The sequence below is a fragment of the Gorilla gorilla genome, chromosome 4 (assembly GCF_029281585.2).
Source record: "Gorilla gorilla gorilla isolate KB3781 chromosome 4, NHGRI_mGorGor1-v2.1_pri, whole genome shotgun sequence".
NCBI lineage: Eukaryota > Metazoa > Chordata > Mammalia > Primates > Hominidae > Gorilla > Gorilla gorilla.
In genome coordinates, this window is record NC_073228.2 from 180968824 (window position 1) to 180994935 (window position 26112).

At 41.8% G+C, this 26112-nt stretch overlaps 1 protein-coding gene across 14 annotated transcripts in view; it reads left to right on the forward strand.

The window, feature by feature from the left end:
- NSD1 (nuclear receptor binding SET domain protein 1) overlaps positions 1–26112 on the forward strand; it is a 166863-nt gene that overhangs the window by 58455 nt on the left and 82296 nt on the right. For all 14 annotated transcript variants that reach the window (XM_055386342.2, XM_019026901.4, XM_055386343.2 and 11 more), the window contains 3 exons: positions 3150–3285; positions 15327–15499; positions 20697–23259. In XM_055386342.2, coding sequence (XP_055242317.2) covers positions 3150–3285; positions 15327–15499; positions 20697–23259 — 2872 coding nt within the window. The remainder of the gene's footprint in view (positions 1–3149; positions 3286–15326; positions 15500–20696; positions 23260–26112) is intronic.

Below are 26112 nucleotides of genomic sequence, written 5' to 3' on the forward strand. Positions count from 1 at the left end.
TCATGTAAATTTTTCAAGATAGAAGAAAGTAAATAGGGGTTTGTTAAAGTCTTTACTCATGGTACCATCAATTTAATGAAACTTTAAAATTTGTGTTTCTCAATGGCCTTGTTATTTAAAAGTTTTTTTAAGGTCATCATTATTGCTTCAGCCTAGTTTATAATGGATCATATAGTGTATGTATAGCTGTGTTATCTTTAATATATGACATCTTAGCATATTTCATAGAGTTGTAATAGCATAATTTTTTTTGGTTATATAGATGAGAGGTTTCTGTGTTGGCCAGGCTGGCCTTGAACGCCCAGCCTCGCCTCCTTATGCACCAGGACAACAGGCCTCAGCTACCACGGCTCCTAGCATAATTTTTTTAAACAGATCTCTTGGTGGATATTAACTTTTGTCATTTAAAAAAAAAATGCTTTAACAGCTTGGGCAACGTGGTTATATTCCATCTCTACAAAAAATACAGAAATTTTCCAGGCATGTTGGTGAGCGTTGGAACACTGAGATGGGAGGATGGCTTGAGCTCAGGAGGCGAAGATTGCAGTGAGTGAAGATTGCACCATTGCACTCCAGCCTGGGAGGCAGAGTGAGAACCTGTCTCAAAAAAACACACAAAAAACCAACCAAACAAAAACCTGCTTTAAATATCTTACCCTAGAATTAGGAATTACAGGAAATTACTTTGAATTATTTTTGGGGCTTAAAATACTGGGAGCTGAATTACTAGTTACTCATTTTGATGGTGTATTATAGAGTAGGTGTTACTTTCCCAATTTTGTGGCTTAGGAAACTGAGGCCAAATTAACAGACTTTTTGAAGGTGACACAGTTTGTGATGGAGTCAGAAGAGAGGATTTATTACTGCTTTCTCTGGTTCTGTGGTTCTGGCTATTGTCTTTACCTGATACCACTGACATTCTTTCTCCTCTGTCTATTGAATGCATGTATTTTATGATTATACTTCCGAAAATACAATGTAATCTTTTTGTAGTAGTTCTCTGAGGAGAAGACAGAACCAACAACATGTGCTAGATTGGTTATGGTTAAATTTGTCATAAAGCATATAATAATAATGAGGTTTTGTTGTTAGTGGATAACAGGAGAGTGGTTTAAGAATTTAGGCTCTGGGTTGTATCTCCCCAGGTTTGAATCCTTGGTTCTGCCACTTAATAACTATGTAACCACAGGCATGTAGTAAAATAATGGGTAATAATGTATTTACTTGAAGAAGAACAGTGCCTTGCGTGTAGCAAACATCATGTTACTTAATGTATTTGAAGTCATTTAGGACTTGAATAAATAAGCAAGTTCCATATTTAGCAGTGCCAAATAAATCATATTTAAATAATCAAAAATCAAATTATATAATTTATTGGAACCTACTCAGATTGCAGTTTTCAGTACAGATAAAATATTTGTCTTTCCCATCGATTCTTGGTATCTCTTAAAGTTTCAAAGTCAATTAACTTTGAAGTCGTATTCTTTTTGAGAATTTACTTGATAACCATCAAAATGGTCCCTTAGCTTTTTTTCAAGACAGATCTCACTCTGTAGCACAGGCTGGAGTGCAGTGGGCATGGACATGGTCCACTGTAGTCTCGAACTCTTGAGCTCAAGCAGTCCTCCTACCTGTCTCCCAAGCAGCTGGGAGTACAGGCATGCACCACCATGCCCAGCTAATTTTTTTAATTTTTTGTAGAGACTGGGTCTGACATGTTGTCCAGGCTGATCTCAGACTCCTAGGCTGGAGTGATCCTGTCACCTCAGCCTTCCAAAGTGCTGGAATTTATAGGCAAGAGCCACAGCATCTGGCCCCCTTAGGGCTTTTTATTTTATTTTATTCTTTTTACTTTTGAGGCAGAGTCTACCTCTGTCGCCCAGGCCGGCGTGCAGTGGCGCAATCTTGGCTCACTGCAACCTCTGCCTCCCTGGTTCAAGCGATTCTCTTGCCTCAGCCTCCCGAGTAGCTGGGATTACTGGCATGCGCCGCCATGCCCTGCCAATTTTTGTATTTTTTTCTCTTTTTAGCAGAGACAGGGTTTCGCTGTGTTGGCCAGGCTGATCTCAAACTCCTGGCCTCAAGTTATCTGCCTACCTCGGCCTCCCAGAGTGCTGGGATTACAGATGTGAGCCACTGTGCCTGGCCCCTTAGAGCTTTTTAAAAGAAAGTAAGATGTAGTTCTTGTTTCATTTTCTAGTAGCTCTATATACATGAGGAACTAATCCCAGTTTTTTTTTTGTTTTTTTTTTTTTCGAAACGGAGTCTTGCTCTGTCTCCCAGGCTGGAGTGCAGTGGCGCCATCTCGGCTCACTGCAAGCTTCGCCTCCTGGGTTCACGCCATTCTCCTGCCTCAGCCTCCCGAGTAGCTGGGACTACAGGCGCCCGCCACCACGCCCAGCTAATTTTTTATTTTTAGTAGAGACGGGGTTTCACCGTGTTAGCCAGGATGGTCTCGATCTCCTGACCTCGTGATCTGCCCGCCTCGGCCTCCCAAAGTGCTGGGATTACAGGCATGAGCCACTGTGCCCAGCCAATCCCAGTATTTTTGATGAGATTTAACTTCTATGAGTATTTAGAAGAATTCTTTGCTGTTTTCTCTGGGGCTTATGTCTGAAAGTAAAGTGTTAGCTGGGACTTACAGGCATGTGCCACCACTCCTGGCTATTACTATTGTTAATACGCTAATAGAAATATTGGTTTGAAAAGCATGTAGAATATCACATGCAGAAGGGTCTGAAGTCTCTTGATATTATTAAAAATTCTTCCTATAATTTTTTCTCCATTTTTTTTTCCCTTTGTGTTTTGATCCAAGGACTAGATCAAGGATATCTTTTCCTTCGGATGATTTTCTTTATTGTGTTTGTTTTTAGTTCTTTAAAAATAAAACCAGCTTAATTTTATTTTCAAAATACGGATAGATTCATTATATAAAACAATTATAAGTTGAGAACTATGTATAAAGGGCTATGTTATGAACAATTAAGATGAAATAAATTAGTTGTACTTATTTTGTAATTCTTTTTAGGCTAGAGTGTTTTCATTCTCAATTTTTCATACATTGCTTTTTCAGAAGGCTAATAGGAATGACAATAATGTTTCAAAATATTTTGATTCTTATTGATGCCCCATGTTTTGTCTGTCTAAAGTGTCAACCTAAGAAAAAGTCTACGCCACTGAAGTATGAAGTTGGAGATCTCATCTGGGCAAAATTCAAGAGACGCCCATGGTGGCCCTGCAGGATTTGTTCTGATCCGTTGATTAACACACATTCAAAAATGAAAGGTAATACTTGCAGTGATTATACATGTTAAAGGCAGTTGCCTTTAGAATAACTCAGTTTTTGTTATCTTAATAATAATATATTTTTTTCCTTGGAACATTTTGTGAATGAATTGGTGTTACATATTTTATCTTTTGGGGCTTTTAATAGTTCGTTTTACTCTATGATTTAAACCTTCTCTCAGTTTTTTTTTGTTTGTTTGTTTGTTTTTGAGACGGAGTCTCGCTCTTGTTGCCCAGGCTGGACTGTAGTGGTGCAATCTCAGCTCGCCGCAACCTCTGACTTGTGAGTTCAAGCGATTCTCCTGCCTTAGCCTCCCGAGTAGCTGGGATTACAGGCACCCGCCACCACGCTTGGCTAATTTTTTGTTTTTTGTTTTTTGTTTTTTTTGAGATGGAGTTTTGCTCTTGTTGCCCAGGCTGGAGTGCAGTGGCGTGATCTCAGCTCACCGCAACCTCCGCCTCCCGGGTTCAAGCAATTCTCCTGGCTCAGCCTCCTCAGTAGCTGGGATTGCAGGCATGTGCCACTACGCCCAGCTAATTTTGTAGTTTTAGTAGGAACGGGGTTTCTCCATGTTGGTCAGACTGGTCTCGAGCTCCCGACCTCAGGCGATCTGCCTGCCTTGGCCTCCCAAAGTGCTGAGATTACAGGCATGAGCCCTGCACCAGGCCTAATTTTTGTATTTTTAGTAGAGACGGGGTTTCACCATGTTGGCCAGGCTGGTCTTGAACTCCTGAGATGAGGTGATCCGCCCGCCTCAGACTCCCAAAGTATGGGGATTACAGGCGTGAGCCACTGTGCCCGGCTGATTTAAACATTCTCAATTATTCTGTTGATGCCAGGAAGGTGTTAGGCCATTTCTCTAATGTTTACATTGTCCGGAATCACCTTTTAGTATATTTACGTATTTCTACTTTAATCAGGTTTGTATCATTTTTGATAATATAAAAGCTGAAACAATTGTAAATGTTTATTAATAATTCTGAAGTTTAAAATTTTAATTTGGAGTATTTCCTTTAAATGCTATTGTTTGTTTTTCAGTTGATAGTTGTGTTTGAATCTCAGGTACCTTAGTTTTAAATTACTCTAAAGGATGGGGCTGAAACTTGATTTATTTTTATTTTATTTTATTTTAGAGAAGAATTTCTGCTCTGTCTCCCAGGCTGGAGTGCAGCGGCATGATCTCGGCTCACCGCAAGCTCTGCCTGCTGGGTTCATGCCATTCTCCTGCCTCAGCCTCCCGAGTAGCTGGGACTACAGGCGTCCGCCACCACGCGCAGCTAATTTTTTTGGTATTTTTAGTAGAGACGGGGTTTCACTGTGTTAATCAGGATGGTCTTGATCTCTTGACCTCGTGATCTGCCTGCCTCGGCCTCGCAAAATGCTGGGATTACAAGCGTGAGCCACCGCGCTGGGCCAATTTTTGTATTTTTAGTAGAGATGGGGTTTCACCATGTTGGCCAGGCTGGTCTTGAACTCCTGACCTCAGGTGATCCTCCTTCCTCAGCCTCCCAAAGTGTTGGGATTACAGGTGTGAGCCAGCCACTGCACCTGGCCTGAAACTTGATTTGAGCTGTCCTTTTTTCTGTTAGGATGGTAGTGATTTTATTTTAGTTTGAATATATGTATTTTAGTTTCTGAAAGTCAGATGTTGGTGAGATTCAGAAAAATCAGCTTACTGTCTGCTTTGCTGTGATCTGCCACGTTCTTCACTCCTTTCAACAGGCAACCAATTGATACTAATTTTTGTTGTTGTTGTTGTTGTTTTGTTTTGAGACGGAATCTTGCTCTGTCACGTACGTTGGAGTGCAGTGGCACAATTTTGGCTCACTGCAACCTCTGCCTCCCGGGTTCAAGCGATTCTCCTCCTGCCTCAGCCTCCAGAGTAGCTGGGATTACAGGTGCGTGCCACCATGCCCAGCTAATTTTTGTATTTTAGTAGAGACGGGGTTTCACCATGTTGGCCAGGCTGGTCTCAAACTCCTGACCTCAAGTGAACCACAGGTCTTGGCCTCCCAAAGTGTTTGGATTACAGGCGTGAGCCACCACACCTGGCCAATATTAATATATTTTTATATACATAATGTTTTTTCATGTAAATTATATTTTTATTTACATGAGTAAATATATACTTCTTAGTCATCTTCCACGTCTTTCCTTTATCACAAACAGAACATTGTATATTTTGTAGCTTGCCTTTTCCACTTTGTGGAGATTTTTTTTCATATTTTTATTATTTATGTATTTGTTTATTTTTCTGAGACAGGATCTCATTCTGTTGCCTAGGCTGGAGTGTAATGGCATAACCACGCCTCACTGAAGCCTTGATCTCCAGGGCTCAAACAGTCATCCAACCTCAGCATCCTGAATAGCTGGAATAGCTGGGAGCACAGACCTGTGCCACCACACATGGCTTTTTTTTTTTGAAGGGGGGGGGGGTGGAGATAGTGTCTCCATGTATTACCCAGGCTGGTCTTGAAATCCTGAGCTTAATAAGGGATCCTCCCACCTTGGCCTTCCAGAGTGCTGGGATTACATGTGTGAGTCACCATGCCTCTTTTTTTTTTTTTTTTTTTAAAAAGGATGATTTCTCCAAAGTAGAATTCCTGGATTTGATTTTATAGTTTGAATAATGAGGTGCCCAAAAACGTTTATAAATTTTAGTGTCTTTTTTTTTTTTTTTGAGACGGAGCCTCTCTCTGTCTCCCAGGTTGGAGTGCAGTGGCACAATCTCGGCTCACTGCAAGCTCCACCTCTGGGGTTCACACCATTCTCCTGCCTCAGCCTCCTGAGTACCTGGGACTACAGGTGCCAGAACCTAGCACGGTACTAGGTTTTGTGTCTGGGCGCAGTGGCTCACACCTGTAATTCCAGCACTTTGGGAGGCTAAGGCGGGCAGATCACCTGAGGTCAGGAGTTCGAGACCAGTCTGGCTGACATGGTGAAACCCAGTGTTTACTAAAAATACAAAAATTAGCCAGGTGTGTTGGCATGCTCCTACAATCCCAGCTACTGGGGAGGCTGAGGCAGAAGAATTGCTTGAGCCCGGGATGCGGAGGTTGCCGTGATCCAAGATCACACTACTGCACTCCAGCCTGGGCGACAGAGCGAGACTCTGTCTCAAAAGAAAAAAATAACTTAGTGTGTTAAAAATTTAATACCTTGACCAGGCACGGTAGCTCATGCCTATAATCCCAGCACTTTGGGAGTCTGAGGTGGGAGGATCACTTGAGCCCAGGAGTTTGAGACCAGCCTTGGCAATACAATGAGACACTTTCTCTTTAATTCAAAAAAAATGTTGATACCTTATCCTTTGTGACCTGTCTGGATATTTAAATTCTACTACTAGAAAACTCTGAGTCCTCCTTTTCTAACCTCCCTGTCCCTATGACTGCTGGTTTCTTACTCATTAGGGTGTCTCTCTCTCTCTCCTCATCTCTCTTTTGATTTAGGGTCTCATTCTATTGCCCAGGCTGGAATGCAGTGGCGTGATCATGACTCATTGCAGCCATAGCTTCCCAGGGTCAAGCGATCTTCCCTCCTGTGCCTTCCAAGCAGCTGGGGCTACAGGCATTCGCCCCTATGCCTGGCTTAGTTTTTAATTTTTTTGTAGAGACAGGGTTTTGCCTTGTTGCCCAGGCTGGTCTGAAACTCCTGGGCTCAAGCGATCTGCCCGCCTGGACCTCCCAAAGTACTTGGGATTACTGACGGGAGCTACCGCACTCAGCCTATTTATAGTGTTTCTTATGCATACTAGTTGAGTCCATGCTATTTATTTGACAAATAGTAAATACCTTGTATAGATTGAGTACTGTGCTAGGTTTTGGGATTCATTATTGGGCCATACATCTATCCTGCTTGCTCTCATGAGAAATTAGAATCTAGTATAAGGGACAAGACACCAGAAAATAATCAAATGCATTATTACTTAACTGAGAAGTCTGTGCAAGGAACAATTTTGATGCCTATTCAGTGATATAACAGGGATAACTGACCTGGACTTTTCATCAGTGGTGTTTGCTAATGAAGTTATCTCTGATCTGTTACTTGAGAGGATGAGTTGGGAGTTAACTAGGGAAGAGAGAAGAAGATGATTCCAGGAATCTGCAGCTCACAGAGTAATGGAGGGTGGCACAGTATGAGGCTGGGAAGTAGATATGGGACAAAGTGTTTAGTGCCTTGTTGACTTTGTTAAAAAATTTTGTTATTTTTATCTCAGAAACAATGTATATAATTAGAAAGTGTTTAGCAGGAGCCGCCATGCTCTGATCTGTTCATTTTAAAAGTTCACTATGGCTGGATTGTTGAACATGTGTTAGAGGGGGACCACAAATAAGTAAAAAGAGACAGTTAAGTCATTATTAGTGATTATGGTGTGATGAAAATTGCGAATAGAAAATAAAAACAGGTTAGGAGGTAAAATGCATCTGATGTAGTAATGCATTGGATAATGTTGACTGAGGGAGAATGAAGTCCTGAGGCTTTCAGTTCTCAGGTTTTCATATCATAGGATGGCTCCCACGTTTTTAGCTTCATCACTGGATGGATGAATAGATCGTCATTTACTGAGAGAACACCAGAGCATCTATAACTCAGAAAGGACATATTCTTGTTCATATTAGTTGGAGCCATGGGCAAGGCATGGGTGAGATTTTTTGGGACAAAAGATACTATGAGACAAAAGGTACATTGAGGAAGACATCATTTGACATCTGTATGGAAGAGACTGAGCTTGCTGAAAAAGAATGATGAAAAAGAATCAGATGAAACAGAAGGAAGAGGAAAAGTAGGAGAATGTGGCTAGAGTACAGTAGTATGTACTGGGGATATGTTCTAAGATTCTCAGTGGATGCCTGAAACTGGATAGTACTGAATCCCATATATATATAATGTTTTTCCTGTACATACATACCTATTATAAAGTATCATTTATAAATTGGGCATTGTGGCCGGTTGTGGTGGCTCACGCCTGTAATCCTAACACTTTGGGAATCCGAGGCGGGTGGATCACTTGAGGTCAGGAGTTGAAAGCCAGCCTGGCCAACATGGTGAAACCCTGTTTCTTCTAAAAACACACAAAAAATTAGCTGGGCCTGGTGGTGGATGCCTGTAATCCCAGCTACTGGGGAGGCTGAGGCAGGAGGATTGCTTAAACTTGGGAGGTGAAAGTTGCAATGAGCCGAGATCATACCACTGCTCTCCAGCCTGGGCAATGGAGCAAGACTCCATCTAAAAAAAAAAAATAGGAAATAAAAAATAAATTGGGTATTGTAAGAGACCAGTAACAACTAATAATAAAACAGGGCGGGTGCAGTAGCTCACGCCTATAATCCCAGCACTTTGGGAGGCCGAGGCAGGCAGATCACAAGGTCAGGCAATTGAGACCATCCTGGCTAATAAGGTGAAACCCTGTCTCTACCAAAAATACAAAACATTAGCTGGGCAGGGTGGCGGGCGCCTGTAGTCCCAGCTACTTGGCAGGCTGAGGCAGGAGAATGATGTGAACCTGGGAGGCGGAGCTTGCAGTGAGCCAAGATGGCGCCACTGCACTCCAGCCTGGGCGAGAGTGCGAGACTCCATCTCAAAAAATAAATAAAACAGAACAATTACACTGTAATAAAAGTTATGGGAATCTGTCCCCTACCTTCGACCCAAATAGCTTATTGTACTGTATCACAGGTAACTGAAACCATTGAAAGTGAAGTCTCACGTGAGCTGGGACCACTGTAGTTTAAGGACGATGTGGTCAATTTTGCTGAGTGTTGCCTAGACAGCAAATAAAATGTCCATTAGGGATAAGAAGGTGGAGATCACGAGTACCTTTTTTGTTGTTGTTGGTTTCATTGAGGTAGAAGTTAGATTGGACTGATTTGAGGCAATGGAGACAGAGACAGAGAAGGGAGGATACTGCAGGCAGATAGGTATATAGGATTCAGAAGGATTTTTATTTTTTGTTATTTTTTATTTTAATAATCTTATTTTTGAGAAAGAGTCTTGCCCTGTCACTCAGGCTGGAGTGCAGTGGCACAATTACAGCTCACTGCAACTTCCATCTCCCAGGCTCCAGGGCTCCAGGGCTCCAGGGCTCCAGCCCTCCTTCCACCTCAGCCTCCTGAGTAGCTGGGACTACAGGTGTACACCCACAACACTTGGCTAATTTTTGTATTTTTTGTGGAGACAAGATCTCCCTATGTTGCATGAACTGGTCTTGAACTCCTGGCCTTAAGTGATCCTCCCGCCTTGGCCTCCCAACGTGCTGAGATTACAGGTGTGAGCCACTGTGCCTGGCCAATTTATTCTTGACTCTAGAGACAGGGAAGTTTCAAGATGAAGGTGCTAGCCAATTCGGATCCCAGGTGAGGGCTCTCTTCCTGACTTGTAGATAACCACCTTGTTGCTGTGTCCTCATTTGGCAGAGAGCGAAAGTACTCACTGTGGCATCTTCTTTTAAGGAGACTAGTTGCATCATGAGGTCACCTCCATCATGAGGGACCTATTACTAATCTAGTAATAGTATTTAGTATTCTTAGTATATTTAGTGTATAAAATTAGTAAATCTAATTACTCCAAAGGCCTCACCTGTAAACACCAACATATGGGGTGGTCAAGGCTTCAGAATAATGCATTTCAGGAGGACACAAACATTTAGTCTGTAATAGCCCTTGTTCATCCTTCTTGAATGACAGTCTTACTAACTCTGAGTTTTAAATTGTCATCAGTAAACTGAATTCATATCCATAGTGATAGTCTTTATCCAGGCTTTAGATTTATATACTCAACTCCATACTTGAAGTTTTCACCAAGATGTCAATTTGAAAATATATTCATCACCCTAACATGGAACCCCATACTCTTTAGCTTCCTCTGTCTCCATCTTTCCACACCCATACGTGTTTGCCTTAAGCAACCACTAATGTACTTTCTGTATCTGTGGATTTGCATATTCTAGACATTTCATATGTAGTAGGTCCCCAATTTGAGTTAAAATTTTTCGACCTTACAATGGTGCGAAAGCGATACACATTAAATAGAAATGGTACTTCAAGTTACCTGTAGAACCATTCTGTTTTTCACTTTCAATGTAGTATTCAGTAAATTACAGGAGATATTCAGCAGTTAATTTTAAAATAGGCTTTGTGTCAGAAATATTGCACAACTGTAGACCAATGTAAGTGTTCTGAGCATGTTTAGCGTAGGCTAGGTGTATTAAATGCATTTTCTAATTATTATTATTTTTTTTTAGAGGCAGGGTCTTGCTTTGTTGCTCAGGCTGGAGTGTAGTGACGCGATGTCAGCTCACTGCAACCTCTGCCTCTTGGACTCATGTTATCCTCCTGCCTCAGCCCCCCAAGTAGCTGGAACTACAGGCAAGGGCCACCACGCCCAGCTAATTTTTTAATTTTTTTGTAGACAGGGTCTCCCTGTATTGCTCATGCTTGTCTTGAACTCCTGGGCTCAAACAGTCCTCTTGCCTTGGCCTCAGAAAGTGTTTGGATTATAGGCGTGAAGCCTCTGCGTCTGGCCAGCCTTCATATTCAACTTAATATTTTCTTTTCTTTTCTTTTGTTTTTTTTTGAAATGGAGTCTCTCTCTGTCACCAGATTAGAGTGCAGTGGCACGATCTCAGCTCACTGCAACCTCTGACATCCTGGTTCAAGCAATTCTCCTGCCTCAACCTCCTGAGTAGCTGGGATTACAGGCGCCTGCCACCACGCCCGGCTAATTTTTTTATTTTTAGTAGAGACAGGGTTTCACCATGTTGGTCAGGATGTTCTCCATCTCCTGACCTCGTGATCCGCCCACCTCGGCCTCCCAAAGTGCTGGGATTACAGGAGCGAGCCACCACGCCCGGCCTCAACTTAATATTTTCAGCTTATAATGGGTATGTCATGGAGCATCTGTGATTTGTTTATAATTTTTCCACAAATCTGTTGTGCTCCTCAACTTACAATGGGGATACGTTTCCACTAGGAATGCATTGGTTCTGATTTTTCCCATATCCCCATCATTGGTTATTTGACTTTTAAAAAATAGACAAAACATAAATTTAATGTTTTTTTTGTTTTGTTTTGTTGAGATAGAGTCCTGCTCTGTTGCCCAGGCTGTGGCAGGATCTCAGCTCACTGCAACCTCTGCCTCCTGGGTTCAAGCAGTTCTTCTGCCTCAGCCTCCTGAGTAGCTGGGACTATACGAGTAGCTGGGACTACAGGCATGTGCCACCACGCCTGGCTCATTTTTGTATTTTTAGTAGAGACAGGATTTCACCATGTTGGCCAGGCCGTTCTTGAACTCCTGACCTTAAGTGATCCTCCCGCCTCGGCCTCCCAAGGTGCTGGGACTATAGGCCTGAGTCACCTTTCCTCGCCTAATGTTTTCATTGTTTCAAGTAGGCAGTTCAGTAGCATTAAGTATATTAACATTGTTGTGTAGCCATTACCACTATTCATCTCCAGACTCTTTCATCTCCCAGACTGAAACTCTGTACCCATTTACCAACATCACCGTAGCCCTTGGTAACCACTGTTCTGTGTTTTTTTCCCTTATAAATTTGACTATTTTAGATACCACATATAACTAGAATCAGACATTTGTCCTATTGACCCCTTACTTCACTTATCATAATGTCTTCTAAGTTCATCAATGCTATAGTATGTTTCTGAATTTCTTTGTCTCTCTGTTAATTTTTTTAAAGGCTATATAATACGTCATTGTATTGTAAGTACCACATTTTGTTTTTCCATTCATCCATCAGAGAACATTTGGGTTGTTTCCTTTTGGCCATTCTGAACAGTGTTTCTATAAACATTGTATAGTATCTGGTGTTTTTGTATTTTTTTTTTTTTTTTTTGGATGGAGTTTCACTCTTGTTGCTCAGGCTGGAGTGCAATGAGGCGTGATCTTGGCTCACTGCAACTTCTGTCTCCTGGGTTCAAGTGATTCTCTTGCCTCAGTTGGGATTACAGGTGCATACCACCACACCTGGCACTAATTTTTGTATTTTTAGTAGAGACTGGGTTTCGCCATGTTGGCCAGGCTGGTCTCGAACTCCTGACCTCTGGTGATCTGCCTGCCTCCACCTCCCAAAGTGCTGGGATTATAGGTGTGAGCCACTGTGTCCAACCTAAGCATCTGTGGTTTTTTTTTTTGTTTTTTATTTGTTTTTTGAGACAGAGTCTTGCTCTGTCTCCCAGGCTGGAGTGCAGTAGCGGGATCTTGGCTCACTGCAACCTCTGCCTCCTGGGTTCAAGCGATTCTTCTGCCTCAGCCTTCCGAGTAGCTGGGACTAAAAGTCAGCTAAAAGTCAAAGCTGTAATGGCTAAGATCTTAACATGCCATGCAAATTCTTACAAGTCTGGTTGCTGCCCAACCTTTATTAGTTTCCCTTTTCTTCTAGTTTATGATAGTGTTTAGAACTACTTGTAGTTTTGTTTAGTTTTATTCATTCATGCCTTTGAGGGTTCTGTGCCCTCATACTATAATTCTGTCTTTAACTGTTTACTTTTTTTTTGAGATGGTGTCTCACTCTGTTGTCCAGGCTAGAGTGCAGTGGTGGGATCTCAGCTCACTGCAACCCCCGCCTCCTGAGTTCAAGCTATCCTCATGCCTCAGCCTCTCAAGTAGCTTGGATTACAGGCAAGTTGCACCACGCCTGGCTACTTTTTGTATTTTTAGTAGAGACAGGGTTTTACCATGTTGGCCAGGCTGGTCTTGAACTCCTGACCTCAGGTGATCCGCCTGCCTCAGCCTCCCAAAGGGCTGGGATTACAGGCATGAGCCTGGACAAACTGTTTAACTTTAAAAGTTGTTCAGCCTGGCGCGGTGGCTCACGCCTGTAATCCCAGCACTTTGGGAGGCCGAGGCAGGCGGATCACCTGAGGTCGGCAGTTTGAGATCAGCCTGACCAACATGAGGAAATCTCGTCTTTACTAAAAATACAAAAAATTAGTCGGGCGTGGTGGCGCATGCCTGTAGTTCCAGCTACTTGGGAGGCTGAGGCGGGAGAATCGCTTGAACCTGGGAGGCAGAGGTTGCAGTGAGCCGAGATCATGCCATAGCACTCCAGACTGAGCAACAAGAGTGAAACTCCGTCTCAGAAAAAAAAAAAAAAAGTTGTTCAAGTACTTCATTTGTCTCCTCCCACTTATAATTGAGTGTTTTTTTTTTTAAAGAAATAAGTGTTTATTTTTGCAGTTGTCATGCCTTTTGTACTGTAATCATTTATATATGACTTATCTGTCAGACAGCGAGTTCTTTTTTCTCCTCACGTTGCTGGCACATCAGAAGTTCTTGATCTGTTAATGAAATTTATTTATTTATTTATTTCTAAGACAGGGGCTTGCTGTACTGCCAGGGTGGAGTGCAGTGGCGTGATAATGGCTCACTGTATTCTTGACCTTTGAGGATGAAGTGATCCTCCCTTCTCAGCCTCCCAAATAGATGGAACTACAGGCACATGCCACCATCCTCAGCCAATTTTTTTATTTTTAGTAGAGATAGGGTCTTGCTATGTTTCCCAGGCTGGTCTCGAACTCCTGGGTTCAAGCAGTCCTCCCACTTCTGCCTCCCAAAGTATTGGGATTACAGGTGTGAGCCCCTGCACCTGGCCAGTTCAATGTATTGACTCATGGGAGAGTGATTTATTTCTCAAATTGACTTTAAGAACCTCTATATAGGTACACACATGTGTATATTAACCAGTTCCAGTTCCTGTAGGTGATTTTTATTGAAGGATTTAATTCAGTAGGTGGGAAATAAGGAGTTCATTTTTTTTTTCAGTTTGTTTTTAAAATGAACCAGACAACACAAAATTTAACTAAGTTTTAGTTTCATTATTAAGCTTTTTTTTATAGAAAAACTACCATGTGTACACTTTTGAAACCAGCATTTATAGAGAAGTTACCGTTGACAGTTCAGTTTATAAATCCCTTCTCTCCTTTGTCTTTCTTTTTTCATTTTTCATTTTGCATTCTGAGGGAAGTGGGCATTCCATAATTCTTCCAAAGGTTATTTGGATTCTTTTCTGTGTTTTGAAATAAGACATGGTTGTTACAAGGGAACTAGATGTGAGTTAAAATGAATTTTCGTATAAAATGATTTTTATTTCCTTTTATTAAAAGTGACAAATTGTTAAACATGTGTTGTCCTGACTCTCTTTTGTGACACTTTTTAGTGTAATAAAAGTTGCTAATAAAATTGTAAATGTGTGGAAGATAACATATACTAGATGAATTATAATCTTTTCTAGATGGGATTTGTATTTTCATATTTTTAATTGTATGTATAGAACTTTAGATAACCAAGAAATTATAGGCTAAACTGGATTTATTTTTGGTTTTATTACTGGTAGGCTTTCCTTTTTCTTTTAAAATTTCCCTAATTTGAAATATTGCATTTCACTTTCTTTGCAAAACCAGTGTTTGACCATGCGTTTGTTCTCTCTGAAGTTATTGAACTTACTATATCTAAAATATCAAAACCATACATTATTTTGGGGGTGTGGTTGTGGGGAGGAATCCATGCAAAGCACCTTGTGTGGTGCTTGTCTATGAGTAGCTACACTATAAATGTTAACAGATCATACATGTTGCTTTGCTGAAACATTTCTTCTTCTTTATATTAGCCTAGTGTTTTTCACGTTTTCTTTTTTTTTTTTTTTGTATATATATTTTTGTTGCTGTGGGCTTACTATACATCTTCTGTATTTTTGGAACAATGAAATTGTAGACTGATAGTGAAGGAAACTTACCTGTCTACTATCTTAATTTCTTCTTTGTAGTTAATCTACATTTAGCTGGTTTTGAAGCTATACCACATCATCAGACTAGACTACTGATTCTTTCATAACCTCCTGTGTATTTTCTTGCCACACATATATAATACTTAAAATTTTCCTTGTGTATGATCTACTCTAGATTGTCTAGTTCAGTGGGCATGTTAGTTGTTTCCAGACAGTCTTCTTTGGCAGCAATGATGTGGCTATTCTCTTAATGATGAGAAGTAATTTCTTTGATCTAATGATTCTGGTTCTCTTACCCTTACCTAGTTTCCAACCGGAGGCCCTATCGGCAGTACTACGTGGAGGCTTTTGGAGATCCTTCTGAGAGAGCCTGGGTGGCTGGAAAAGCAATCGTCATGTTTGAAGGCAGACATCAATTCGAAGAGCTACCTGTCCTTAGGAGAAGAGGGAAACAGAAAGAAAAAGGATATAGGCATAAGGTAGGAAACGAAAAAGGCTTTTTATTGAGTGACAGAAGCAAGTAAGAAAAAGAAAGAAAATGGCCTTTTATTTATTTTCGAGACAGAACCTTGCTCTGTTTCCCAGATTGGAGTACAGTGGTGCAATCTTTTGTTCACTGCAACCTCCGGGTCCCAGGTTCAAGTGATTCTCGTGCTTCAGCCTCTTGAGTAGCTGGGATTATAAGCGAGCACCACCACGCCTGGCTAACTTTTGTATTTGGTAGAGACAGGATTTCACCATGTTGGCCAGGTTGGTCTTGAACTCCTGAGCTCAAGCAGCTTCCCAAAATGCTGGGATTACAGGTGTGAGCCACTGTGCCTGGCCCGGCCTTTTAAAAATAATTATCTACTTGGGAGTTAGCAGAGAGGAGGCAGGGAAGAAGCATTACATTTTTGAAATGTGTGTCACTCAGTAGTGAAAATTATGACATAGCATGACCATTCTTTTGTTATGTTTTATGCATGATGAAAGTGATCATTAAAATGAAATATTCTGCTTCTTGCCACTTGGACTAATTATTTCTGTTAATGAGAATAATGTGGTTTTTTTTGTTTGTTTGTTTGTTTGTTTTTGGAGACAGAGTCTCACTCTGTCACCCAGGCTGAAGTACAGTGGCACACTCTTGGCTCACTGCAACTTCCGCCTCCCAGGTTTCAGCCATTCTTGTGCCTTAGCCTCCCAAGTAGCTGGGATTATAGGTGCCCGCCACCACACCTGGCTAATTTTTGTATTTTTAGTAGAGACAGGGTTTTGCCATATTGGCCAGGCTGGTCTTGAACTCCTGATGTCAGGTGATCAACTCACCTCAGCCTCCCAAAGTGCTGGGATTACAGGTGTGAGCCACTGCGCCCACTGAGAACCATAAAGTTTTTAATAATTTTCTTTTTTATGTTTGTCAGTGCCTAAGTCTAAAGTTTCTACTCTAGTTATATTTCAACCATCAGTATTGTGGCTTTTTTTCTTTTGCTTGATGTTTTATGTTAAATTTGGCTGAGAAAAATACCAGCTTATTTTAATACTCTTTTTTCCTCCAGTTTTTTTTATTGTGTTAAAATATATATAATATAAAAATTACTATCTTAAACACTTTTAAGTGTACAGTTAATGGTTTTAAATACATTTATAATGGTGTGCAAACATCTCATAATTATTTTCACCTTGCAAATCTGAAACTCTTTTACCTGTTAAACAGTAATTCCCCATTTGTCCTTCTCCCGTCACCTGTCACCACCATTCTACTGTTTGTCTCTATGATTTAATATTCTCTTATATTCAATTCTAGAAGGAGAAATAATAATTCTTAGTTTGGTGTTTTATACTCCCCTGGGTCTAAATAACTTTTATTTATTATTATCATTCTTTGATACGGGGGTCTCTCTATGTTGTTCATGCTAGAGTGCTGTTGCACAGTCATCTTTTACTGCAGCTACGACCTCCCAGGCTCGAGCCATTCTCCTGCCTCAGTCTCCCGAGTAGCTGGGACTACAGATATGTATGACTACAGTGGCTAATTTTTATTTATTATTATTATTATTATTTAAAACAGAGTCTTGCTCTGTCACCCAGGCCGGAGTACAATGGTACAATTTTGGCTCACTGCAACCTCTGCCTCCTGGGTTCAGGCGATTCTCATGCGTTAGCCTCCCAAATAGTTGGGATTACAAGTGTATGCCACCACACCTGGCTAATTTTTGTATTTTTAGTAGAGACAGGGTTTCACCATGTTGGCCAGGCTGGTCTCAAACTCCTGTCCTCAAGTGATCCATCTGCCTCGGTTTCCCAAAGTGCTGGGATTACAGGCATGAGTCACTGTGCCCAGCCCCAATTTTTATTTTTATTTTTTTGTAGAACGACAAGGTCTTGCCATGTTGCCCAGGCTGGTCTTGAACTCCTGGACTTAATCTTCTCATGTCGGTTTCCCAAAGTGATGGGATTACAGGCATGAGATACCATGCTGGCAATACTTGTAGACTATTTTTAAAAATCATAATTAGGATAATTTAGAGTTCATATGCAGGGTCTGCCACTTAACACTTGAGTTCTCAAAGACTTGGCGTCTTCATCTGTAAAGCTAGTACAATAACTTACACCTTATAGAACTGTTGTAAACATTAGAAATAAGTATAAAATATTTAATATGACATACAATTGATGCTTTAGAAACAATTAGTATGTGTTGTTAGGATGAAAGAGGTTAACGGCTTCCTTTCAGATATTTCAGCTGGTTGCTGATAGGGATGTGTCGGTTATTTTGTTAAGTCTTTAGGTATGTAGAGTTACCAATCTTTTTAGAGGTGTTTATTGGGGCTTTCAGGTTCTGGAAAATTGATTTACTCTGGTCACAGTCATGAGCATTAGTGGATATGTGTTTCTGTGCTTAAAAAAAAAAAAAATACACACTACCAGATTGTCCGTTTGATCCTTTCAAGAGGAGGCTACTCCTCTAGTTACCCTATTTTTTTTTTTTTTTTTTTTCTTTTTGAGATGGAGTCTCACTCTGTCGCCCCAGCTGGAATGCAGTGGCATGATCTCGGCTCACCACAACCTCTGTCTCCTGGGTTCAAGCAATTCTCCTGCTTCAGCCTCCCAAGTAGCTGAGATTACAGGCTGCACCACCACGCCCTGCTAATTTTTGTATTTTTTAGTAGAGACAGGGTTTCACTATGTTGGCCAGGCTGGTCTCGACCTCCTAACCTAAGGTGACCCCCTGCCATCCCCCCGACCTTGGCCTCTCAAAATGCTGGGATTACAGGCGTGAGCCACTGTGCCCGGCCTCGGTACCCTAATGATTTATTTTTTAATTTATTTATTTTTATTTATTTATTTCGAGACAGAGTCTCGCTCTGTTGCACAGGCTGGAGTGCAGTGGCGCGATCTCAGCTCACTACAACCTCCGCCTCCCGGGTTCACGCCATTCTCCTGCCTCAGCCTCCCGAGTAGCTGGGACTACAGGTGTCCGCCACCAGGCCTGGCTAATTTTTTATATTTTTAGTATAGACGGGGTTTCACCATGTTAGCCAGGATGGTCTCGATCTCCTGACCTTGTGATCTGCCCACCTCAGCCTCCCCAAGCACTGGGATTACAGGCGTGAGCCACCGTGCCTGGCCTATTTATTTAAATTTTTTTTTTTTTTTTTTTCAGAGAGGCGATGGGTCTCCCTGTGTTTCCCAGGCTGGACTAAAGACATCCTCCTGCCTCAGCCTCGCAAAGTGCTGGGATTAAAGGTGTGAGCCACTCCACCCAGCCTTTTATTTATTTATTTTATTTTTTAAAATTTGAGACAGGATTGTGCTCTGTCATCCAGGCTGGAGTGCAGTGGCACGGTTTCGGCTCACTGCAACTTTCACCTCCTGGGCACAAATGATCCTCCTACCTCAGCCTACTGAGTAGCTGGGACCATATGCATGCAGCATGTCCGGCTTGTGTGTGTGTGTGTGTGTGTGTGTGTTTAGTAGAGACAGGGTGTGTGTGTGTGTGTGTGTGTGTGTGTGTCTGTGTGTGTGTTTAGTAGAGACAGGGTCTCGTTGTGTTACCCAGGTTGGTCTTGAACTCCAGAGCTCATGTAATCCACCTGCCTCAGCCTCTCAAAGTCCTGGGAGTACAGCCATGAGCCACCGTCCCCAGCAATGATCTTAATGTTTACTTGCTCTGCAGAACATCCCCTTCACAAATATTAAAGTATTTGTGAACACTATGTGGTAGTTAGAATCTTGACTAATACCTATTGTATGAAGGTAAGGAAGAAAATAAGAGTCTGAAAAATTAGCTGTATTTCAGAGTCTCAATGTTTTCATGCTGTGAGGTATCCAGAAAAGATAATGTAATACCCATGGTGTCATCAGTATAATAGCTCTGGATTACATGATGAAGCCTAGGAGATGGCTTGGTTATAATCCAGTTTATATTTAACATTTATAGTCAATTCTTGATTAGCCAGGTGGCTAGTGATAACTAGAATTTCAAATTTCAAGTTCCCTAGGGAGGTAGATCAAACCTGCTGATTCCTCTTATCCTGTTTTTTCTATATTCATCATCTTTAACCTTTTGCTTTTCTTTTTCTTTTTTTTTTCTTGCTTTTTCTTTTTTTCTTTTCTTTTTTCTTCTTGAGACAGAGTCTTGCTCTGTCACCCAGGCTGGAGTACAGTGGCGTGATCTCAGCTCACTGGAGCCTCCACGTACTGGGTACAAATGATTCTCGTGTCTTAGCCTCCCTACTTTCTTTTTTATGCAACTGAACATGTGTTTGGGCTTCATATTCCTTAATTAATTAATTAATTAATTAATTTTTTGAGATGGAGTCTTGCTCTGTCCCCCATGCTGGAGTGCAATGGCGTGATCTCCAACTCCCGGGTGCTAGTGATTCTCCTGCCTCAGCCTCCACAGTAGCTGGGAATATAGGTGTCTGCCACCACACCTGGCTAATTTTTTTATTTTTAGTAGAGATGGGGTTTGGCGATGTTGGCCAGGGTTGTCTTGAACTCCTGACCTGAGGTGATCCGTCCTCCTCAGCCTCTGAAAGTGCTGGGATTACAGGCATGAGCCACACACCCGGCCAAGTATTCTTTAATTTAGAAGTATAATGTTACCAGTTTTAGTCTATATTCTGCTTTGTGCTTATAAATGCAGGGAGGGTGGAGTGTTTGTGAGATCAGTCCTTACTCTAATGACATAATCTTATTAGCAGAAGTATTTTTGAGGAAGCTCCGTTAGGGTGATTCAGATACTGCTTGAGCTCAGGTGCTAACTACCTGGCTGGTTCCATAAAAGCAGGAGGCCTGACAGGTTTGTAAAAGCTTCTGATTTCAGGCCGGGTGCAGTGGCTTATACCTGTAATCCCAGCACTTTGGGAGGCTGAGGTGAGCGGATCACTTGAGGTCAGGAGTTTGAGACCAGCCTGGCCAATATGGTGAAACCCCTATTCTACTGAAAATACAAAAAATTAGCTGGGTGTGGTGGCGGGTGCCTGTAATCCCAGCTACTTGGGAGGCTGAGGAAGGAGAATCACTTGAACCCGGAGGCAGAGGTGGTGAGCGAAGATTGTGCCACTGCACTCCAGCCTGGGCGACAGAGCAAGACTCTGTCTCGGAAAAAAAAAAAAGCTTCTGATTTCATCTCCCTTTTCCCCCACCCATTTCTTTGATAAGTGATAATTCTTTTTCTCCTTTAAATTTAAGGTTCCTCAGAAAATTTTGAGTAAATGGGAAGCCAGTGTTGGACTTGCAGAACAGTATGATGTTCCCAAGGGGTCAAAGAACCGAAAATGTATTCCTGGTTCAATCAAGTTGGACAGTGAAGAAGATATGCCATTTGAAGACTGCACAAATGATCCTGAGTCAGAACATGACCTGTTGCTTAATGGCTGTTTGAAATCACTGGCTTTTGATTCTGAACATTCTGCAGATGAGAAGGAAAAGCCTTGTGCTAAATCTCGAGCCAGAAAGAGCTCTGATAATCCAAAAAGGACTAGTGTGAAAAAGGGCCACATACAATTTGAAGCACATAAAGATGAACGGAGGGGAAAGATTCCAGAGAACCTTGGCCTAAACTTTATCTCTGGGGATATATCTGATACGCAGGCCTCTAATGAACTTTCCAGGATAGCAAATAGCCTCACAGGGTCCAACACTGCCCCAGGAAGTTTTCTGTTTTCTTCCTGTGGAAAAAACACTGCAAAGAAAGAATTTGAGACTTCAAATGGTGACTCTTTATTGGGCTTGCCTGAGGGTGCTTTGATCTCAAAGTGTTCTCGAGAGAAGAATAAACCCCAACGAAGCCTGGTGTGTGGTTCAAAAGTGAAGCTCTGCTATATTGGAGCAGGTGATGAGGAAAAGCGAAGTGATTCCATTAGTATCTGTACCACTTCTGATGATGGAAGCAGTGACCTGGATCCCATAGAACACAGCTCAGAGTCTGATAACAGTGTCCTTGAAATTCCAGATGCTTTCGATAGAACAGAGAACATGTTATCTATGCAGAAAAATGAAAAGATAAAGTATTCTAGGTTTGCTGCCACAAACACTAGGGTAAAAGCAAAACAGAAGCCTCTCATTAGTAACTCACATACAGACCACTTAATGGGTTGTACTAAGAGTGCAGAGCCTGGAACTGAGACGTCTCAGGTTAATCTCTCTGATCTGAAGGCATCTACTCTTGTTCACAAACCCCAATCAGATTTTACAAATGATGCTCTCTCTCCAAAATTCAACATGTCATCAAGCATATCCAGTGAGAACTCGTTAATAAAGGGTGGGGCAGCAAATCAAGCTCTATTACATTCGAAAAGCAAACAGCCCAAGTTCCGAAGTATAAAGTGCAAACACAAAGAAAATCCAGTTATGGTAGAACCCCCAGTTATAAATGAGGAGTGCAGTTTGAAATGCTGCTCTTCTGATACCAAAGGCTCTCCTTTGGCCAGCATTTCTAAAAGTGGGAAAGTGGATGGTCTAAAACTACTGAACAATATGCATGAGAAAACCAGGGATTCAAGTGACATAGAAACAGCAGTGGTGAAACATGTTTTATCCGAGTTGAAGGAACTCTCTTACAGATCCTTAGGTGAGGATGTCAGTGACTCTGGAACATCAAAGCCATCAAAACCATTACTTTTCTCTTCTGCTTCTAGTCAGAATCACATACCTATTGAACCAGACTACAAATTCAGTACATTGCTAATGATGTTGAAAGATATGCATGATAGTAAGACGAAGGAGCAGCGGTTGATGACTGCTCAAAACCTGGTCTCTTACCGGAGTCCTGGTCGTGGGGACTGTTCTACTAATAGTCCTGTAGGAGTCTCTAAGGTTTTGGTTTCAGGAGGCTCCACACACAATTCAGAGAAAAAGGGAGATGGCACTCAGAACTCTGCCAATCCTAGCCCTAGTGGGGGTGACTCTGCATTATCTGGGGAGTTGTCTGCTTCCCTACCTGGCTTAGTGTCCGACAAGAGAGACCTCCCTGCTTCTGGTAAAAGTCGTTCAGACTGTGTTACTAGGCGCAACTGTGGACGATCAAAGCCTTCATCCAAATTGCGAGATGCTTTTTCAGCCCAAATGGTAAAGAACACAGTGAACCGTAAAGCCTTAAAGACCGAGCGCAAAAGAAAACTGAATCAGCTTGCAAGTGTGACTCTTGATGCTGTACTGCAGGGAGACCGAGAACATGGAGGTTCATTGAGAGGTGGGGCAGAAGTTCCTAGTAAAGAGGATCCCCTTCAGATAATGGGCCACTTAACAAGTGAAGATGGTGACCATTTTTCTGATGTGCATTTCGATAACAAGGTTAAGCAATCTGATCCTGGTAAAATTTCTGAAAAAGGACTCTCTTTTGAAAACAGAAAAGGCCCAGAGCTGGACTCTGTAATGAACAGTGAGAATGATGAACTCAATGGTGTAAATCAAGTGGTGCCTAAAAAGCGGTGGCAGCGTTTAAACCAAAGGCGCACTAAACCTCGTAAGCGCATGAACAGATTTAAAGAGAAAGAAAACTCTGAGTGTGCCTTTAGGGTCTTACTTCCTAGTGACCCTGTGCAGGAGGGGCGGGATGAGTTTCCAGAGCATAGAACTCCTCCTTCAGCAAGCATACTTGAGGAACCACTGACAGAGCAAAATCATGCTGACTGCTTAGATTCAGTTGGGCCACGGTTAAATGTTTGTGATAAATCCAGTGCCAGCATTGGTGACATGGAAAAGGAGCCAGGAATTCCCAGTTTGACACCACAGGCTGAGCTCCCTGAACCAGGTAAGGACATCTAAATGTGATAAAAAAAAAAAAATTGGAGAAAGTGCTGATAAACATTGTCCTTCTGAAATTGGTCTGTTGTAATGGTAAAGTGAAGTATAAACTGGGGGGAAGAATCATCACTTCAATGAAGAAGGAGTTTTATGTAGAAAGGTCTGAATTTTGAAGATGAGATTTCCATATATATTCAAAAGTTAAACTTTACCAGAAGCCCTTTTCCCCAACCTTTTCAAGTAAATCTCTATAACATCTTTCTTTCTCACTTTCTCTGTCTTTCTCTCTCTTTTTTTTTTTTTTTAATTTTTTTTTTCTTTTGAGACAGGGTCTCACTGTGTTGCCCAGGCTGGTCTCAAACTCCTGAGTTCACACCATCTGCCAGCCTCTGCCTCCTAAAGTGCTGGGATTACTCTTTCCTGACCTGTTCCCCGTTTCTTACCTTTTAAAATCCCCAAGCTTTTTGGGACTCAATATGTAACTGCAAGTAATTGAGAGGCTCTGATCCTAGGATTTAAATCCAGTTGTTAGGTTATAGAAAGCAAATAGATTCTATTGGATGGTAGTTTCTTTTTTTTTTCTTAAGGCACCTGCCACCATACCTGGTAATTTTTGTATTTTTAGTAGAGATGAGGGTTCACCACGTTGGCCAGGCTGGTCTTGAACTGAACTCAAGTGATCCGCCCACCAAAAGTGCTGGGATACAGGCGTGAGCCACTGCATCTGGCTGGATGTTAGGTTTTCTTTGACCACTACTTAAGCTAGATCCTTCTGTTTTGTGGACAATTTGATGAACCACATGCGCTTTTGAAAAAACTGCAAGTATTCTGTAGTACTTATTTGAAGGTCTTAGGTGTCTTAAATCCCTACTGGAATGAGGATTATGAACAAATAAAAATACCAGAAGTACCCAAGTGTTGTACCTAGCAGCAGATGGAAAACAGAAATCTTTCAAGATATTAACATTACACAGTATATAGTTGAGGATAAAGCAGTGTGTGTATACATGTATATACATATTTTTTTTCTTTTTTACAGCAATATCCATTAACATAAGATTCTCAAAACTGTGTATCATAGTAGATTTTTCTCTAACAGCTTTATTGAAAATGCAGTTATCATATCATAAAATTCACCTTTTAACATTTTTAATTGAGTAGTTTGTAGTATAGTCACAGAGTTGTGCAACAATCAGTGCGATCAATTGTGGAATATTTGCATCATCCCAGACAGAAACACAGAACTCTTATCAATCTGCCTTCAGGTTTTTTTTTCTTTTTTTTTCTTGAGACGGAGTCTCGCTCTGTTACCCAGGCTGGAGTGCTGTGGCGTGATCTCGGCTCACTGCAGGCTCCGCCTCCCGGGTTCACACCATTCTCCTGCCTCAGCCTCCTGAGTAGCTGGGACTATAGGCGCCCGCCACCACGCCCAGCTAATTTTTTTTTGTATTTTTAGCAGAGACGGGGTTTCACTGTGTTAGCCAGGATGGTCTCTGATCTCCTGACCTTGTGATCCGCCCGCCTCCACCTCCCAAAGTGTTGGGATTACAGGCGTGAGCCACTGTGCCCAGCCCTGCCTTCAGTTTTTACCAATCTGTAGATTTGTCTATTGTGTACATTTCATAGAAATGGAATCATACAATATGTGGTCCTTTTGGGTCTGGTTTCCCTTACTTAGTTTAATGTTTTCTGGTTCATGCCTCTTGTAGTATGTATCAGTTCTTCTGTCTTCTTCTAAAATTACGGTTAAAAAGCATGTAACCTAAATGTACCTTTTTTGGTTTTTTTTTTGAGATAGGGCCTGGCTCTGTTGCCCAGGCTAGAGTGAAATTTACTCTTTAACAGTATTTACGGCCAGGTGTGGTGGCTCACGCCTGTAATTCCAGCACTCTGGGAGGCCAAGGCTGATGGATCACCTGAGGTCAGGAGTTCAAGACCAGCCTGGCCAACATGGCAAAACCCCATCTCTACTAAAAATACAAAAATTAGCTGGGCATGGTGGCGCGCTCCTGTAATACCAGCCACTCAGGAGGCTGAGGTAGGAGAATCACTTGAACCCGGGAGGTGGAGGTTGCAGTGAGCTGAGATTGCGCCACTGTACTCCAGCCTGGGAGACAGAGCGAAACTCCATTTCAAAATAAACAAACAAAAAAACAGTATTTAAGTGTGTATTATAGTGTCATGAATCACGTACATGTACAACAGCAGATCTCCAGAACGTTTTCATTTTGCTTGACTGAGACTCTATACCCATTGAACAACAACTCCTGATTTTCTCCTTTGTTCAATCCATGACAACTAACATTCTTTCTGCTTCTGTGAATTTGATTACTTTAGACATCTCATGTAAGTGGAATCATGCAGTATTTGTTGTTTTGTGATTGGGTTATTTCACTTAGCATAATGTTTTCAAGGTTCATCCATGTTGTAGCATATGACAGGATCACCTTCTTTTTTTTTTTTTTGAGACAAGAGTCTTACTGTGTCACCCAGGCTGGAGTGCAGTGGCGTGATCTCAGCTCACTGCATCCTCTGCCTCGTGGGTTCTCGGCTCACTGCAGCCTCTGCCTCGTGGGTTCAAGCGATTCTCCTGCCTCAGCCTCCTAAGTAGCTTGGACTACAGGCACATGCCACCATGCCTGGCTAATTTGTTTTGTATTTTTAGTAGAGACAGGGTGTCACCATGTTCCCCAGGATGGTCTCAATCTCCTGACCTCGTGATCCACCCGCCTTGGCCTCCCAAAGTGCTGGGATTAAAAGCATGAGCCACCACGCCCTGCCGATAACCTTTTTTTATGGCTGAATAATATTCCAACATACTTTTTCTTTTCCATACTAAAGCATCTTTTCTTTATCAGTT